The following is a 19,686-nucleotide window of genomic DNA, read 5'->3' as shown; positions in this document are numbered from 1 at the left end:
AGTCTATTTGATTTCTAAAGATTCCCCTTTTCCCCTTAAAATGCTTAGATTTAAGACAGGGAGCTACAATCTTAGAGGGTATGAGTCTGTTCTTCCTTTACCACTCCTAAAAACTAAACATGGGATATTGCTAGAAGGTGGCTCACAATAATCATAGTAAGCTTTTGGCCTCTATTACTATTTCTTTTCCTAAATGACCTCTTAATTTTTGCTTCTTACTCTTTCCCAATGTCTGGGTTTTCTTTCTTTTTTTTTTCTTCTAGATTAAAGCATTCTAATTTTTCGTGGTCTTTCTATAGAAGCTGTCCTGATCTCTTAATTATTTCCACTGCTTCTCACTAGAAATTTCTGTATTTATGATTAAGGACATGATGGGTTTTCCATAGGATATAATAAATGTTATTGTATTTCCAGTCTCCTTTTGAATGAAAACTGGACTCTGGTTGTGTTTACTATCCATATCAGCATCAGTTACATGCTATTTGGTGTCGTTATGTACTATTTCTTCCCAACTAGATAGGCTGGGATGTTACGTGCTTGTGTGACTGTACATGTACGTGTATGTGCCTGTGTGGACATACACAGAGACAGGAAGAAAGAGAAAACACGCAAACAGCAATGGTGCTTAATAAACATTTCTTGTTGATAATGATCATTTTGTTAATGCTTTTGGTTGAAGCAACTTTCGCAAAGAGCATGGCTACTCTTTCCCAAATTGTAAATTAGAGGTCTTACTCAAGTAAGTTATAAGGAAAGGTAAAGGCTTTGAGTCATAGACCAATTCTAGCTCTCATGGTAAAGACAGGAATTAGACACATATGAAAAGACAAATACAGCTAGTGCTTTAGGAAACAGAAATGTCATTCATGAAGTAACTTGAGTACTGTCTATAAATCTGACTTTATAAACATAACAGATACTCAAAATCTTAAATGACAATCACACATTTCAGATATCAAATATACAAGGAATTGGGGGTGGGAGAGCAATATTACTCTTGATATGCAAAAGTTTATAAGAACTAGAAGAGACCAAGAAAAAGACCTGGACATAGTCCACATTTTCAAAGATATCACCACGATGGTAGCGCACAGGTTGGTCCCACTGGCAATGTAAACTATGCTGCTGGTTGACCAGACGGCATATCTGATGATTTCCTGGGATACAAAAGGAAATTAAAATTGATGAAAAGACCAACAATGCCAACACAATTTTGTTAGTCTAAGTCATGTAGTATTAGCCCTGCACTCTTCAGAGCCTGGCGAGTACTCCTGAAGGGGTACTTATCCAGGGGAAAACGCCTTAATGGTTCATTAAATCATTCTAAAGCCTCAATTTCTCCATCTATAAAGGAAGGTGCCACTAAATAATCACTGAGGTGTCTTCTGGCAATTCTATGACTGTAGAATCTACTGAGTAAATTATTGTAAGACTTTGCCCATCTCTCTGGAGACAATTTGCTTTATAAACTTCATAACTTTTACAAATATATATATATATATAAGAGCTCTGGTTGCATTTTAGTACAGACTGAGCAGTAAGTAATCCCAAGGACCAAACACACTCTCTACACTCAAAATAGCAAAGAAAACTTGTCAGGTGAATTGGAAAATGGGACTATAAATGGTCATGTGGTTGTTCAGTCACTCAGTCACGTCCAATTCTTTGCAACCCCAAGAGGCTGTAACAGACTCTGCTTATCAAGGGAGAAGGATATAACATAAGGGATTCTACTCATTTATTCTTTGGTGTCAAGCTGTCGTACCTGCTCCCACAGGGTTTGATCATAAATGAAACATTCTGGGTACAACCAAATCACTGATATGCCATCAATGCCAGTTCCTTTAGACCAGTGGTTCTGTTTTGGGGTCACAGACTGTAAGAGATGTTCATAATGGGACTTCCCTAGTGGTCTAGTGGTTAAGACTCCATGCTTCATCTGCACGGGCACATGTTCAACCACTGGTCAGGAAACTAAGAATCTGCATGTCTACATGGCGTGCCTCCCCCACAACCCCCCTCAAAGAGCTATATATCATTTTCCCAGAAAAGAAGTTGTGCATATACACAATACTGTGTGTAATTTGGGGGAGGATTTCAGAATCTCCTGAAAGTAATCCATTGATGACTTTCTTTGCTTAAGACAAAGTCTAAACTCTTCTAAAATAAAACATTTGTTTTTAATGGAAGAAAAAAAGAACATGTAGTCTTTCTGCCAGTGTTAGCTGAAAAGTGTGGATTTTTTGTTCCCATGGTGTGTCTGGCTTGCATTAACTTGCTGTAGGGCTATGTTGCTCTGGGTGAGCTTTCTGACCACCAGCAGCAAATAGCAGTCTGTTACAAAAACAAGAATCTTAGGCCCCACCTCAGACCTCCTGAATCAGAATCAGCATTTTGACAGGATTTCCAAGAGACTGACAGGCATATTACAGTTAGAGAAGCATCAGTGTTGGCCACAGAGGGGAAAAAACTGTTGGACTCAGGATACAAAAGTTGGCTTTTACTTTAAAATGTGAATGTTAAAAAAGCTAGGAGGATCAAACTGGCTCCTAGGCCTCCAGTCCACTTGCAGTGATAATTTCATTTTAAGATTGAAGGAAATCATAAGCACAACTTTACACTGCTTCGTGGCTACATGAGAGTTCTGAAAGTGAAGCACACTAGACGTGAACTTCCTAATCTGCCTTTAAAAATTACTTGGAATCAGGACTTACCTAATTGTGCCTCTTTTGCCATCTGTGTCTCATGGATGATATTTCTTAGGATCTGCTCTTCCTGAATCAGCTTATGTTTTTCTAGGATTTCCTGCTGTCTCAGGTAGTGGTCATGTTGCTTTTGATACTCCTTCAACTCATTCAGTGTTCGCTGGAGGGATCTTAACATTTTTTAATGCCAGGAAAAAGTTACAGAGCTTCAAAACTGTAAATGTTTAAGCCCACTTAAATACACAGATTTTCTGGTTCTCAGCAAAAATTGCAAGATTTTTACTTTTAGCAAACAACCACTGTACCACTGTCTCAAGAACCATGGGGCTAAATAAATGCTACCGCTTTATTAATATTTGGGTGGTAAAAAGACATGTGAAATTCTTCTCATAAATACAGCAATTAATGACATTAAATGGTGTGGTGGACTTTGCAGGGGCCAAAAAAGACACAGAGCGATATACTACAAAGCTCTACAGATTTAACAACTCTGTTTTTCTCCACAAAGATTAGTTCCACAGACATTCAAAGCCTTTCTAGAATCTTCCTTTTCTTTTCTTTTGATTCTACCTAAACAAAAGGTTAACAAAAAAGGCTCTTGCATTGGAGCTCCTTGGTTTACAGATTTGGGGGAAAACCACAGAAACTGCTTGGAAAGGAATATTCTCTACCAGCTGATGTCAATAAATCAGTAGCTTCATTATATTTAGTCACAAACATCTGATTACTTATTACACTTAACATATGGAGACTTAAGAGCTGAACAGATTGTGTAAGAAGAGCATAATATTGGAAGAAGCTCAGCAAGGGCAAGTTCTGAGCAGGTATAACAGAAGCCAGGCATAAACAAGCTATCATTCTTTCCTTTTTGACTACGTCAGGCTTTTAAACAGATTGGAAAATGGAAAATTTATTCATTAAATGGAAAATTCAATGAAATCCTAATCTCCACTGAATTCTTCAATAATCAGACTCAAAATTTTATACGTGATGAACAATTCACTTCTGAATTATATGAAGTTCCTTCACTGGTCTTATTATTTATTGAATTAAATACAGTACATTTTTAAATTAAGTATGAGGACCAAGTACAACAGAATTCTATTACTGTGTAACTTATACACATCTGTAAAACATGGGCCAAATCATCTCTCTCAACATCACTTAACCAAAATAATAGCCCAACCCTAGGAGTCGAAGGGGAGAAAGATCGAACATAGCATGTGCCAGTGAGTTTACTGACAGTCTAATTCATGGAAATAAAAATGTAATCTATAGAGTTACTAAGCATCTGGCAGTATCCCCCTCCTTCATCAGACTTCATACAAGTAACTGATGATCAAGATTGTAAAGATTTACATGATGGCATGTACTGTAAACATTCTCTGGTACCTAGAATCATTTACACAACCACTGACTTGTGCTAAGCCTCCTGGATTTGGAGAAAAAGGACAGGACTAGTAGAAGTGAAAAGGTGTTTTTCTTAATTCTAATGAACAAATTAACACTGATTTCACCCTGTACAGGTCTAACCTATGATCCTATTGTGCTTCAGTAAAATAGTGCTTTAGTAAAATTTTTTCCTCCGAGTTACCTATGTTGAGCTTCCAATTTCTGCTCGAGTTTTTGCTGACACAGGACAGCATGCTTCCTCTTTATAGCTTGCTCAAACCCAGGTTTGGCCTGTAAAGCATGGTCGTAACAGAGCACTGAGTGGTTATACTCCCCAAGCATCTAAAGAGACAAAAACAAACACACACACATACACAAACACAGGAGGGAAAAATGTTAGCCTGGTTGTGTCTGTCCAAATGTCCTTATGATTCATGAGATCACACCAAATTTCATACAGTGAATATTATTTCAATCAGTGGCCAAACCTCCATAACATGATGCGATGCTGTATAGGATGGCTCAGTTCAAATAACTGCTATCTTAAGAGGACTACACTAAAGAAGTTTAATATTCCTATCAATTTATTATTCTTTTTTGTCAAGAGGTTAGGACACTTATGATTCATTATTGTTTGAGTTTTTTTTTTTTTTTTTAAGGTTTCTTCATTTCTATCCCCTTTCCCTTGTCTAGAAAGGAAAAGGGTATTTTTTTTATTCGGAAAAAAAAAAAAGGAAAGAGCAACTGGATTGGTTCATGTAAAAAAAGCTGTATTTACTGCGTATATGTTTCCTAAAGTGTAATAGCTAGTGAAGAAGTCACTGTCGTCCAGAGCTGCATGGACCACAACAGCAGCATCAGCGGAGAAGTGTGCTCTGTGCAGAACGTTTGCCAAGTTGACCAGGGCAATGTCTTTATTGTGCCTACAAGAGAAGGAGAGATGTAATTAGACGTCAGGAAAGAAGCTTGTGCTCCACAATTATCTGTAACTACCTGACAGGTGCAAATTACATTCAAAGCTATTGAGCTTTGGAAAGCAATTTTGAGTTTGCTTACAGATGGGGAAAATAATTTGAGAAAATCCTAATGTTTCATTTGACATCATTGATGGTGCTTACTCAATCTGATGGCTACAAATTTTGCCACAAAAATCAAGGCTGGCAGACATTTTATGATTTTAAAATGTATTTACGGCTGACGTTTGCTTTGAGAAAAATTTAACTTTCGATAATTTCTCCAGCCTAGGTCCTTACTTCCAAGTCCCAAGTAAGTCAGAGGGCATCTATATCGCATATTTTTTCCTTAACAGAAATCAGAAGCGTGTTATACCATTATCGTTTTGAACTCTTTGACATCTACCATTTTTGACTGGACTAATTTCTTGGAACAGGGACCGAGGAGAAAGTAAGTACATACAACGCTTCTCTTTGTTTATATATATATATATATATATTTAACAGTCCTGAGTTATGTGGAAAATCAACAGGTCCAGAAGGGCAGGAATCCTACCTGGATGAGAAGTGAAGAGCGCGCATGGCACATTCCACTACTTGATATGGCTCATTCTTTATTCTCCAGTAAAATGAAGCCATGTTATACAGTACCCACGAGGAAGAGTTCTAGAAATCAAATACATAAAATGACAACCAAACATAACTCAAGATAGTTTCTTCAACTCAGAATGTTCAAAATGAGTACCGTTACCACTCTAGGCCGTCTGAAATTGGTAAAGATCAAGACTTACACAGTAGTGACAAAGCAGAGGGCAAAGTACAAATAAACTATCTGTATCAAAAGAGGTTTTTAATTAGTAGTTGAACAAGTACACTAAGGTGTGGTCTAAACAGAGAGACTGTCCAACCCTAGGCTATCATTCCAAGAGGGAAATAAAGCCAACAATCTCACCAAGCAGCCACAACTTGGGCCCTATTTCAGGACTTCAGAAGTTAGAATCTAGCTTACTTAGAAATGCTAGTTGTTCTAACATGAAATTCCTGAAATCAACATACTGTAAAGTTTCCTATTTAAACATCTGAATGAAGGTATGTATGTAAGCAAATACAATGCTTTTGTGAAAGATGTATTTTTAGTTGTCATTTTCTCAGTGTGATCAGAAACTCATTCAGATCTTCACATTGCTAAAAATGTCTTCTATATATTAATAAGTATATTATTTAGTCAAGTTAAACAGAAGTTCAGATAGCAGACAGGTTTTCTCCTTTCGTGGCTTCGATTTTTTATCCCTGAACATACACTGATTACAACCATAGAGAGGTCAAAACACTAAACTGAACTGTGTCAAAAACTCAATGTAAGTTTAAACCCAAGTAAGAAATCTCAAATTCAGAATGAAAAAAGTCATAAAATTTAAGATAAAACAGAAAAAACATATGACAGCCAACGTTTAATATCTTTAATAAACAGATAGATCGATACAGGATACAGGACGCTTGGGGCTGGTGCACTGGGATTACCCAGGGAGATGATACAGGGAGGGAGGTGGGAGGGGGGTTCAGGATTGGGAACTCATGTACACCCGTGGCGGATTCATGTCAATGTATGGCAAAACCAATACAGTACTGTAAAGTAAAATAAAAAAAACAAAAACAAAACCAAAAAATCTAAACAGAGAGACAAAAAGCCAAGAGAATATGGGCCAAAAACATGGACAATTCAAAAATATGAAACAATGGCTACTTAGCAGGTGAAAAAAAACACAAAACTTAACTACAAAAAATAATCTAAAAGATGCAAGTTTTTCTTTTAAAAATTGGCAAAGATTGAACAGAATGCCAGTATTCACTACAGGCTACAGTGTATATTAATTGCCGATATTAACTGTAGGTTAGTAGAGCATTTCTTGGCGGGGGGGAGGCACAAAACAGTTTAACAACCTGTACGTATAAAACCTTAAAAAATGTGATTACTCTTTTACCCCCAAATTTCATCATTAAAAATTTATCCTTGAGAACAATTTTTAATTAAAGAACTTCCCTCATGGTTTAACTAAAGAACTTCCCTCGTGGTCTAGTGGATAAGAATCCACCTGCCAATGCAGGGGACGTGGGTTCACTCCCTGGTCCGGGAAGATTCCACATGCGGGGCAACTAAGCCAGTGAGCCACAACTACTGAGCCTGCATGTCCCAGAGGCCACGCTCTGCAATAAGAGAAGCCACCACAATGAGAAGCCTGCACACTGCAGCTAGAGCGCAGCCCTACCCACCACAAAGAGACAAAGCTCATGCGCAGAAACAGACTTAGCACAACCATCAACCATAAGACAAAAGAGGTGTAACTATAAAAATATGTTAAACTAAAAAAAAAAACCCTCCAAAATATTATAAAACAGTAATTATCTCTGACTTTAAATGACAAGTTTTACTTTCTCTTTTATAGATTTTCATGTAGTCTGTTTTTTAAAAAGGATCAGTTATTTTATTTTTAAAAGCTATTTTTAAGATTAAACCAGTATAATTCTGCTTTAATCATCCATTAAGTATTCTATCTTCAAGGAAAAATTATGATTTTTGAGTAATGCAATGAAAGATTTTAGCACTAAGTACAGTTGGCTAAGGAATGCTATGCTCAGTTGCATTCAACTTTTTGTGACCCTTTGGACTGTAGGCCCACCAGGCTCCTCTGTCTCTGGGATTTTTCAGTCAAGAATACTGCAGTGGGTTGCCATTTCCTCCTCTAGGAGATCTTCCCAACCCACGGTTTGAACTCACGTCTCTTGCATTTCCTGCATTGCAGGCAGATTCTTTACTGCTGCGCCATCAGGGAAGCCCCGTGGACAATAAACAAGCAAATACACGAAATATCAAAGGTTGTGCTAAGGCCTGAATTCATTTAATGGAACCCGTGTTCCATTAGTACTCCTCCTATTTTGCAGGTGAGGAAACTGAGGCTCCCGAGATCCCAGAGCCCAGAAAGGGCAACATTAGGACGTGAACCTGGGTCTTGTAATCCCAAACTCTGCTCCTGCTGGCCTTCTGTGGCCTCACTGTCCTTAGCATGCTCGGTGCTGTCTCTAATCCATTCCAAGACAGCTCGCTCTGTTAGAAGAAATTCTCCTGTTGTCATGAACTGAGGTCCATACTTGGCTGGTCCCAGTTTTGCCTTTTGGGGCCACCCAGGACTGCTTCCTCCCCTCTTACCCAAGTCATCCTGAAAGGTGAAGGCTGAGCGCCGAAGAATTGATGCTTTTGAACTGTGGTGTTGGAGAAGACTCTTGAGAGTCCCTTGGACTGGCAAGGAGATCCAACCAGTCAATCCTAAAGGAAATCAGACCTAAATATTCATTGGAAGGACTGATGCTGAAGCTGAAACTCCAATACTTTGGCCACCTGATGTGAAGAGCTGACTCATTTGAAAATACCCTGATGCTGGGGAAGACTGAAGGCACGAGGAGAAGAGGATGACAGAGGATAAGATGGTTGGATGGCATCACCGACTCAATGGACATGAATTTGGGTAAACTCCGGGAGTTGGCGATGGACAGGGAGGCCTGGCGTGCTACAGTCCACGGGGTTGCAAAGAGTCGGACATGACTGAGCAACTGAACTGAACTGAACTGGTAGGTTCTAGAAAGAGCAGATGCTATATTCTTTCACAACTGATTTATGACTTAGGCGTCAGTCTGTCTTTTAGTAGCCTTTTGAGAAAGTTTCTTTTTTCATCAACAAATGGTTTTTAACCTGTTTTTAAAACTTGCATTGTGAATTGGGACAAAACAATAAATTAAAAATTCAACATGAACTACTGAAAACATGATAAACAGATAACTCTACACATCATATTGGAAGAGAAAAATAAATCTTTAAAGAAAAATCTTTCAGTAAGATTTCCTATTAAATCTCTTGCCAAAGCTATAAATGCTGGAATGTCACTACTTATTATTCTTTCTCTACTGAACACTTTTTTTCTGCCTGGCACTTAGATACCACATTCTTCTGAACATCCTTTTGGGCGGCTTCTGCTGGCCCCTCCTCCCTCTCTGCTTGACAGATGACATAGGAGGACCCAGGACCTCTTCTCCAACTTCACTCTTCTCCAGATGACCTTATCCAATCCCATGGTTACAAAGTCTCCCTGTTTAACAATTATTCTCTCTCTCTAAACCCAGCTCTGACCTCTACTGGAGTTCTAGACTCATAAAAGTATTTCAGTTTAACCTGACCCATACAGAACTCTATCTTAATCTTCTTCTACACCAAACCAGCTCCTCCTTCAGGTTGCTCACGTCAAAAATTAAGCAATTATCCTTGATTTCTTTTTCTCTCATTCTCCACATCTGATTAAGCAGCTTCTAAACATCTTCTGAAATAGTTTAAGTCCTTTCATTTCCGCTACTAACCATTCTGGTCCAAACCATCTTCACCTCCCTCTTGAATTACTGCACTAACCCTCTAACCGGTCTATTTCCAGTTTTGGCCTCCTTGAGTCATTTCTCCATACAAGTTTGAGTGTACTTTTAAAAAACACTAATTAAATTATGTCCCTTCTCTGCTTCAGCTTCTCAGCACACCTGGAATAAAATTCAAAGTCCTAACCTTGGCTCTCAGAGCTCGAGATAATCTGGCCCTGGTCACCTTCTCTGGCTTCATTCCCTATCACCCTCCCCTTCGCTCACCAGGCTCCAGCCACACTGACCTGAATTTAATTATATAACACCTGTTATAGACTGAATGTGTGTCTCTCTCAGCATTCATATATAGGTGCTCTAACCCCTAGTGTGGCTATATTGAAGAGAAGGCTTCTGAAGAAGTGACAAAGGTTTAAAATCCAATAGGGCCAGTGCCCTTCTAAGAGCAAGATTTTTCTCTCTCTCTCCCCCTCGCAGCCACTCCTCCCCAAAGTACACACAGAGAAGCCACCTGATGCCACAGCCAGAAAGCGGCCACCTACAAGCCAGGAAGAGTCCTCACCAGGGACTGAATCAGCCAGCAACACGACCCTGGGCTTTCCAGCCTCCAGGACTGCGAGCGCTCGGTTGCGGAAGCCGCCCAGTCTGCGGCAGTCTGTGATGGTGGCCTGAGCTGACTCATCCACTCCTAAGCTCATCAAGGCTTCGGGGCTGCGGCCTCAGCCCAGAATGCTCTTCCTTCATCTCTGACTTTTGGTTTCTTCTTGTCATTCAAGTATCAGCTTAAATTTCAACTTTCCAGAGAGGATAACCCCGCCTGATTAATCTAAAGTAGCCACCCAATAAACCCTCTATTTTAATTTTTTATAGAGCACTTACCACTATGATCTACTTTCAACTAACAATTCTCTGAAGGATATTTTAAATCCTAGGCCAGTTTTCCCTTATTATTCATCAATTCTGGGGATGCGGTATTTTATATTACCTTCAGAAAAACAAGATGAAGAAGGTAACTTAGCTACAAAAATAATCTTATATAAAGTATTTGAATAAACATATATTTGGGTAACAGTATAAATATATATATATATTTGAGTAAACTGTATATAAATATTATAACTACACATTTTACTTAATACCACTCCATAGAAACTAGCCTGCATTTTATGAATCTCCTTAGGCACAGAGAAGAGCAAAAACTATTTCTAAATTCCCACATGCTATCCTCAATGATACATTTAAATTCTGGGATCCTGTTACATAATTCTGCATTCCATTTTTTTAAAGTAGATGTTTCTTTAAAAGAAAATTACATGAAGATTTTATTGTGGTGACTTTTTTCCTGTTCAGAGAACAGTGATAATCTATGTATTTACTATGTGTAGTTATATATCAAAGATGCTAATGTTAAATTTTCCTTCACACTCAAAATATATAACCTAGCCTATAAGCCCTGTTGCTTATATTAGGTTATACTTTGTTTTTTTCAAGAATTAGTTCAAATAAAACTTTGTAGCATCTCGCCCTGGTAAAGGGGACTGGATTGTCAATGCCTCTGCCTAACTTTGAACTACACAGTTTATACTACTGTGATCAGGATTTAAAATCACTCTCTAGACAAAAACAAGCTAGGGAGACATTTTCTGAGAAAACTACCTCCTGTTCACGGTCTCTGGGCTCTTTAGTCACGGATGACTTACCTTCTGCAGGCCTTCATGAATGAGATGACCTATGTCATCTATACTCCTTCCTAATCGTTTAGATAAATACGTGAAGATTGGATCTTCTTTAGGTAGTAGCGGTGCAGAAAGATTAACTCTCTCTTGTACACCCTGAAGAGAAGAAGAAAAGATTGAAAACAGAGAAAAGAAAAAGGAGATTATAAGACATAAAAGATTACAATTCGGTATCTTAAGAGTGTTTATTCTGAAGAAATTTTAAAAGTAGGAGATGTCTGTTAAAACAAAAAGCTGTTTGGAATGAGAGAAGAAAGAAAAGAAAGAGCATGACTAAGCCAGAGATGAAAGAACAAAATGAAGATGAGGCCCCCCAAATTTCTCTACTTACTCGCAAGTGCTGAAAAGCATGTATACTATATGGAAGTTCTAAAATTCTAGTACAATCAGGTTGCTCAGGGTCTGGAGGGACAGGAGATTCTGTGTCTATATAATCTTCAGGGCTACAATCAAGAGGCAAGGAGTAATGAATGAATGAAAAGTGAAGAAATGCCAAATTTCCCCCTAATTAAATCATATTCTCAAAGCATCTCACTTTACAATCAGTATTAGTCAACATGCATACCTTTTTCATGTAGTTGCTATTGGAAGAAACTAGTTTGAGATTTCAACTTAAAGGAGATAAACCAAGAGTTAAAGAGAAAATAATAGGTAAGTCACAGACTGTTAAGACTGCAGACTTTTCAGCTAATAAGACACTGCTAAACTCTTTCTAGAAATGTTAAACTAATTTACACTTTTGTATACAGTTTTCCCATATTTTACCAGTTACTGATTTTTAAATATTTTTTTCCAATCTGATGAAAAATATGTTTTAGCATGCACTTACTTGATCATTACCGAGAAATATTTTTTTCCATGTGTTTATGGACCATTTGTCCTTTGTTCAATTTTCTACTGTGATGATAAATATTTTTAATCGATTTGTAAGAATTCTATACACAGTATATATTTTGAACTTTCAAATTTCAATAGTTATCAGTTATTGAAGCTTTTTCTAATTAGAGAAATAATTTCAAATTGAGAAATGTCTGTTCAGGAAGAAGTACTTTTATTTTTGGAAAGAGAATTTTTTTTACCTGATATCTTTGCTCTCCAAAGTTATGTACGTGCCATCATATAGATCTAGGTCCCCTAAGGGCACCTTGGCTTTGATGCAGTCTGGATCCTCTTTATTATGCCTCTGTTCCAGTCCTGTATCTCTGTCCTCATTCTCTTCTATGTGAATTTTTTGAGCAACTAATTGCTTCTGTTGAGAAGAAAATAAGAACTTGCTGGATTTTTCTAATATTACAACCTACATACCGTGTAAGGGAAAAAATTTAATGTGTTGACTAAGTCAGAGAATTCTAAATATGCTCTTGGTTACCTTAGTTGACATGAATGAGTTTCTCAAAACAAGTGTCCATATACAAAAAGTAAGAGAACATGACATGTGTAATACTGGCACGTAAGTGCCTTATGAAATGATCTCTAACTATCTATAAAGCTATATTTAACAACTTCCTGGGCACAGGATGCTCAGCAATTAAAACTACCTTGAATTGTCCAAACATGTCATATTTCAGTCCTTCAAGACAACCAGCGTGTTGATAGTACTAGCTGGAGTCACTAGGTTTGAGAGACATTTCTGCCACTCATATTTTCTTCCCAAATGTATAGAGGAATTATATAACAGCTATATTTCCACTACCCAATCTTAACATTTTGCCATACTCTAGATTTTTCTAAAAGAAAAAAAAATAGTTGAAGCCCCTCTTACCTGTCTTTGAAATCCCTCTCTCCCTTTCAAAAGTTACCCCTACCCTGGGAATCCCGTGGTTAGGACTTGGCACTCTCACTGTCAAGAGCCCAAGTTCAGTCTCTGGTTGGAGAACTAAGATCCTACGAGCCACATGGCATGACCAAGAGAAAAAAATAAATATTATAAATACAGAAGCAAGCAAACAAGTTACCACTATCCGGAATGTTTTCTGTATCATTTTCATGTATATTTTTATAAAATATTACTATACTGCCCTTATTCTCTTAAATATTACTATATATACATATCTCTAAAATCAACATATAGCACTGTTTTAAAATTTTATATAAATAGTATCATACTGTATATTCTACAACTTCCTTTTCTTAAACTTAATGCTTTTGAGATTTATCTACATTGGTCAGTATAGTGAAGGTCTGTGGTTAGTAAACTGTGTATGTCAGGAAACTGCTTTGTCCTCACTCCTGCATGATGGTTTTAGAGAATATAAAATACTATATTTAAAAGAATATAAAATTCTGTACTTAACATTTGATGCTATTGTCTTCTGGTATTGATTCTGCTATCTAAGAAGTACACCTAGTTGTCACTACTTTGAAGATGAACTGTATTATCTAGTCTCATGGATTTATTCCTGTGTCAGTGATTAAGAAGGATAAATGAACTTAAATCTCTAGCTCAAGCCCTTACCCAGGAGTCTACACAAGAAGAACCAACTCCTCATTCAATGTCTCCACTTAGATTCCTAATAGGCATCTTCTTAATATACCAGCCTCCTCCCCAGTCTATACCTCCTTCAGTCTTCTCATCTCAGCTAAAGCCAACCTCATCTAACATCAACTGCTTGGGTCAAAACTCCTGGAATCATCCTTCACCCCATCTCCATCTCTGTCTCCTCCCAACCACTCCATGACCATCTCCTGGGTCTAACAGTTTTGTAGCTGCTTCCAGGTTCTATCTAGATCCAAAGTCCAAAGCCAGATCGTACAATTTTAGAGTTTCTAACCCAAAGTGACACTCTGCCCTGAAATGGTGTTCAGGAAACTGAAGATGCACTCATCGAACCACTAGATGGCTTGGTTCATTGTTTGGTCATTAGGTTTTGTTTTGTCTTCCTGCCTTTTTAAAATTTTTCCCACCAGACTCTTCTCGTGCTCCGTCCCAGTCTTCAAGCAGTAGTGAACCTGGTGGTCTTCCTTTATCTTGCACAGAACACTGTTGTTCCCTTTACTCCACAGAGATGAAATGAACATCAGACAGCAGAACCTATTCCTGGTCTTGGCGACCAGCAGGTTTATAGTTTTAGCTACGTTCTCAACTTGGTGTTTTCTGTTCCATTTTCAACTCTACGGAGATTGTTTATGTTTTGTTCAGACCTGACTATATTTTACTTTCATTTCTATTTTGTCTTTCATCTGTCATTGTGTATATGAAGCAGAAACTAAGTACTATGTATAAACTCATTACATTACTGTTAATAGATGTACTAGTTTAAATTTATATAAGTGAAGTTGGGAACTTTTATGTAATGAGAAGAGGAATGGCTACCTGGTTTCATCTCTGTAAACAGCCAGGAGATAAGGTGTCTGCCTCCGGTTCTGCCATAACTTGTTTCATGAGATCAGGCAATTCAGTCTTTAGGTCTAATTATTTCCTTACCTCTGAAATGAGGATGATCTTTATGATTCCTCTAGCTTTCTAAGACTCTGATTCTACTCTTATTATTCCCAACAATTTTCTAAATCTCATTTTGCAAATTGGGTTTTTTTTCCTGCAACTTAAAAGTTTCATTAAAATTTGAATTCAATTTACACTGTAACTTTTAAGAGGGGGTTATATGAAAGAAAAAAAACTTTTTCAAATAGTTAACACTATTCACTACTAAGAAAAATCAGTTTACAAAAATCAATGATAGAAACCAGAAGGTCAGATATTATTAGTGCTAATAAATATCAGCTTTTCAAAGTGTGGAAAAGAATCTGAAAAAGAATAAATATGTGTATATGTATAACTGGATCACTTTGCTGTATACTTGAAACTAACACAATATTGTTAACTATACTTCAATATAAAATAAAAATGAAGGAAGAGTTTTCAAGATGCAAAGTGATGAATGGTTTTCACCTCAGTCATAATAACACAAACTACTAAGATCCTAATTTTTTCTACCTGAGAACTAACATAATTATATTTTTATGAGGTATTCAAACCATTCTTCCTTTTGATATTTTACCCAAACTCTCCTTCCACGATTATCTTGAGATAATTCCTCTTCATATTTGATGGAAATATTTATACATGGAAATGCTGTTCAAGGACACGTGAGTCAAGAATGAGGCATAAAACCAAGGGTCCAGTATTCTGTTCCTCTTACTGGTGCTCAAATGGCATTCTGATTTAAAAAAAAGAAAAGAAAAGTATGATCTAAAAATAGAAATTCCTATAAAAGTCAGAAGAATTAAGAAATAACAGGTTTCAATTCTTCTTTGACCACAGTGCTACTGCTGCTGCTGCTAAGTCGCGTCAGTTGTGTCCGACTCTGTGCGACCCCAGAGACAGCAGCCCACCAGGCTCTGCTGTCCCAGGGATTCTCCAGGCAAGAACACTGGAGTGGGTTGCCATTTCCTTCTCCAGTGCATGAAAGTGAAAAGTAAAAGTGAAGTCGCTCAGTCATGTCTGATTCTTCGCGACCCCATGGACTGAAGCCTACCAGGCTCCTCTGTCCATGAGATTTTCCAGGCAAGAGGACTGGAGTGGGTTGCCATTGCCTTCTCCAGCTCCTGTGAAATGCACCACGCATCAGCTGTGTGTTGCTTGTCCAGCTGTCTCACCTCCAGTTCTTTGAGGTAGTTAACTGTTGTTTCTTGTCTCATTAATATGACTAAGTCATGGGGATGCTTCAAGTTCATAGGTGAATCCACCTGCAAGCAAGCAAACAGATAAAAGTTCAGATTTCATTAAAATGTATTTGGATTAATAAAGTTTCAATATGCCTTAAATTACTGTTCGATCGCCATTAGTCAGTGTGAGGTGCTCAGTAAATTTACAGGGTATTTCAAAAGTGATCATGTGTAAATTTCAGCAAAGAGAATGAGAGGTTCAGTAGCTGTCCCTTGAACTCCAACTCAAAAGAGCAAGGTTTTGAAATGAATATCCTGACTGGACTAGTAATATAAGAAATATTCAAGAAGAGAAGTATTTGGAAATGAATGATCAATTCCTTAAAATATATGTTATACCTATACTAACAAAAAAAAAGATTGCTTTGTCTTGATAACACATTCTATATCTAAACAAGTATGGCAGCAATAAAAGGAAAAGTATGAAGAGCATCTATTTTTACAGGCTATTTGTGAAACCATAAATCAGAGATTATATAAAATAACCTTGGGACTTAAGAGTTTAAAATTCAAGTTTCTGAATCATAAACAAGCAACTATGTTGTTGAAGATGTAGGGAAAATGAATCCTTATATACTGGCAGCAGGCTTATAAACTTATTATTTGGAGGCTCATTTGACAACATGTATCAAAACTTTAAAATTACATACCCTTGATTTAGGAATATAAACTCTAGGAAACTATAGGCATTCTTTAAACAAGTGGGCAAAGATACACAGAAAGATGTTCACTATATTGCCTTTAACTGAAAACAAACAAAAAACCTAACCGAACAACAAAAACAAACCTAAGTCCATCAGTGAGGGAACAGGGAAATCAATTGTCCAATAGAATGGGATACAGAAAAATTAGATCTACTATCATGGAAAGACATTCACAATGCGTAATTAACTAAAACAGTGATAAAGAATAAGCATGTTATTTTTTTTAAAGAAATTACATTTTTATAGACTTAGATGTATACATGTCGGATATGCTAAAAACTAAGCTGGTTTACTTTTGGAAAGTGGGATTAAAAAGAGAGGTACATTTATATCTTTTACTTTTTACACTTGTTTATTTTTCAATTGTCTATATATGTTTATAACAAGGAGAAAACAACACATACACACACATGGGGCTTTTTGAATTTCAGGAAAATCTAAGAAAGTGGCCTTGGAACCTAAGCCATGAATGAAGTTCCTGGTATCCCTTAGGGTTAGACTGTCAAATTATGTACTAGCTCTTTAGAAGTTCTACTTTGAGAAGAAACTACATTCGTGTAATCTCTAAGAACTTGACAGCAGCTCAATTAATTAATTTTAAAGCTAGTTTTTTAAGAGCAAAAGATAGCCTTGCATAGACCTTGGTAAATGCAAGCCTATTAAACAAAAATCAAAGAGAGGGAATGAGAATTTTCTGGTGGTCCAGTGGTTAGGAATCAATGCTTTCACTGCCAGGGGCACAGATTCAATCCCTGATTGGGGAATTAAGATCCTGCAAGCCACGAAGTATGGCCAACAAATAAATAATAAGAGGGAATAAAAATAACATGGAATAAGTCCAATGGTTGCTTTAGTAACACGCACAGTAGTACTGGGTGATGCTAGGTGACTGCATACAAAACTCATCCGCCTTTCTTCATTCTACCGTCTCAGAGATGCCAGAAGAAAAAGAGATGCTAGTCTGGAGTAACTTCCACTCATATTTTCATAGCAATTATCCGAACTACATAATCACCATTATATAGTGATGGATAATTATCATCGCCCAGGGTCTCTCTTTTATAACTAAATCCCTTCACTGCTTCCCCTGGCTTTCCTACTATATTGGAATTTACATTAAAACTGTACTCTGAATTTAAAAGGCACTAAAAATATAATAGCAAGGCCTATACTTGACCACTTGAGCTGTTAATCTCTATCAAACAATGAAACCTAGCAAAGGCCTACAAGTAAAACGGTAGGTGTTTCTCAATAAAGGGTGGAAATTTTTGCTTCTCTTACATATTCAACAGTCAAATGCCAAAAGGGCAGGGAAAGTAATTATATTGAATATGACCTGATCAAACTGCAAAGTCCATCAATCTTTTATACAACAATATAGTATATTATATTATTTGTAATATATTACAGCACACCAAAATTTTTACAGGAGAAAATGTAAAAGCTACAGCCAGTGGTCAGAACGCAAAAGAGCTTTAATAGAAGGTCAAAGAAAGTCTTTACTTTGGAACTAGCCAGACCTCGAGAGGTACTGATTTAACATACCTCTCTATAAGTGTATTTAAATGAGGTTTTTAGAAAAAAACAAAAACAAAAAAAATCAGAGGGAGGGAGAAGGAATGTGGGAGTGTGACATTCCCATTCCAAAATACCCAACCAGTCTATTTATCTGATAATTTGGAGAACTACAAGTGGAGTGAAAGAATAAGACAAATGAATAAAGTATAATTTTAGCTTTAGATTAAAAAGACACAAGAGAACCAGGGCTTTATCGTATTTGAATAGCATGGGTTTGGCCAACATTGAACTCTGAGGAAGCACTTTTCATTTCCTTGAAGCACTGAGTGCAACAAAGATATAGTAGCTCGAGAAGGTACAAAGGTAAAATTATTAGCAGAAGGGAGTCCACTGACAGCTTGACAGCTGTGCTTCTCTTTTTGACGTGGCAGCAAATGGCATGGAGCTCTGCCAGATCAGGGTTGATTACAGAAGATTTATAGCCTGACGCATATTCTTACTGAGGTACCTTCAAGTGCTTACATTTTAAGACTTCATGCTAACTATCTTTGGCAAATGCCAACATCAGCTTGAATTTTTCTCCTTTTGAATCTCTCTCCTCCTTAGAAGATTAAGAAAGATTACAACTTTGTAAATGCTACAACATCCATTCAACTAACAAAAGTTATATTAAGCCTCTATCAACCAGGCCCACTATGAGCCAACATGTGCAGCCTGTGCACTCTGATTTTATATACAATTTAAGGAGGAGTGGTAATATCCCTTCAAAACCTTTAGCATTTAGAAGTGGCTGCTATAAGCCCAAGAGCAAAAAGAGTGACAAATTACAGAGAGGCATTAACAGATTAAACATGACATAATGCACCCACAAGACCTCCGAGCACTTTATGGTTTTTTCACAAAAGGACAAACAATCCTACTACTTCCACAGCATAATAAATGATGCTTATAATGACCTGAATTAAAAAGAAAAACCGAAATTATTTTCAATTTATTGTAAATAAAAAGGTGAGAAAGTAGGAAATACATTTTAGGGCAAAATTTAAACTGCAGGGAAAAACTGACCATGTGTTTGGAAATTAGCTAAATGGAATTCTGTTCAAAATAATTCATTCTCTTAAGACTTCCAGGTTAACACAGTTTCACTGTTACCACAGCAATTTATTTTAATAAAGAAAATCTCAACCTATATATAACAGTCAATTTTATTTTCCTTTTCATATATTTTATAGCTACATGTATCCAATTATATAGAACAGCAGTAAATATCTTATTCATTGTCAGGTTCATTTTCATATATTTCATTTGCTGACATCTTCAAGATACTGTTAATTTCTATATCTCTAATTTGGAGTCCTGTCTCTGTGAATTCTGTAAAATCACATGGTAATATCACTATATAAAGGTAATGACTTCACTGCCAAGTGAAATAAAAGGTGAACACTATAAACTTAAAATAACCAATCTAAGGATATAAACACTTTTGAGTTCTACAAAACCAATCACTTTCGAGGAATTCCCTGGCAGTCCAGGGGTTAGGACTCAGCATTCTTACTGCAGGGGCCCTGGGTTTGATCCCTGGTTGGCAAACCAAGATCCT

The 19,686-nt window shown here is 37.0% G+C and overlaps 1 protein-coding gene across 6 annotated transcripts in view; it reads right to left on the bottom strand.

The window, feature by feature from the left end:
- Positions 1–19,686, bottom strand: part of TTC17 (tetratricopeptide repeat domain 17) — a 124,385-nt gene that overhangs the window by 85,926 nt on the left and 18,773 nt on the right. For 3 of the 6 annotated variants that reach the window (XM_068988337.1, XM_068988338.1, XM_068988342.1), the window contains exons 2-10: positions 15,796–15,885; positions 12,279–12,448; positions 11,531–11,642; positions 11,164–11,295; positions 5,607–5,716; positions 4,876–5,020; positions 4,300–4,439; positions 2,715–2,875; positions 1,045–1,157 (exon numbers count right to left, since the gene is read on the bottom strand). In XM_068988337.1, coding sequence (XP_068844438.1) covers positions 1,045–1,157; positions 2,715–2,875; positions 4,300–4,439; positions 4,876–5,020; positions 5,607–5,716; positions 11,164–11,295; positions 11,531–11,642; positions 12,279–12,448; positions 15,796–15,885 — 1,173 coding nt within the window. The remainder of the gene's footprint in view (positions 1–1,044; positions 1,158–2,714; positions 2,876–4,299; positions 4,440–4,875; positions 5,021–5,606; positions 5,717–11,163; positions 11,296–11,530; positions 11,643–12,278; positions 12,449–15,795; positions 15,886–19,686) is intronic. The other 3 variants (XM_068988339.1, XM_068988340.1, XM_068988341.1) reach the window with 3 other exon arrangements.

The sequence above is a fragment of the Capricornis sumatraensis genome, chromosome 16, assembly GCF_032405125.1.
Source record: "Capricornis sumatraensis isolate serow.1 chromosome 16, serow.2, whole genome shotgun sequence".
In the NCBI taxonomy this organism is placed as follows: Eukaryota; Metazoa; Chordata; class Mammalia; order Artiodactyla; family Bovidae; genus Capricornis; species Capricornis sumatraensis.
This window is presented reverse-complemented; position numbering and strand designations above follow the sequence as displayed.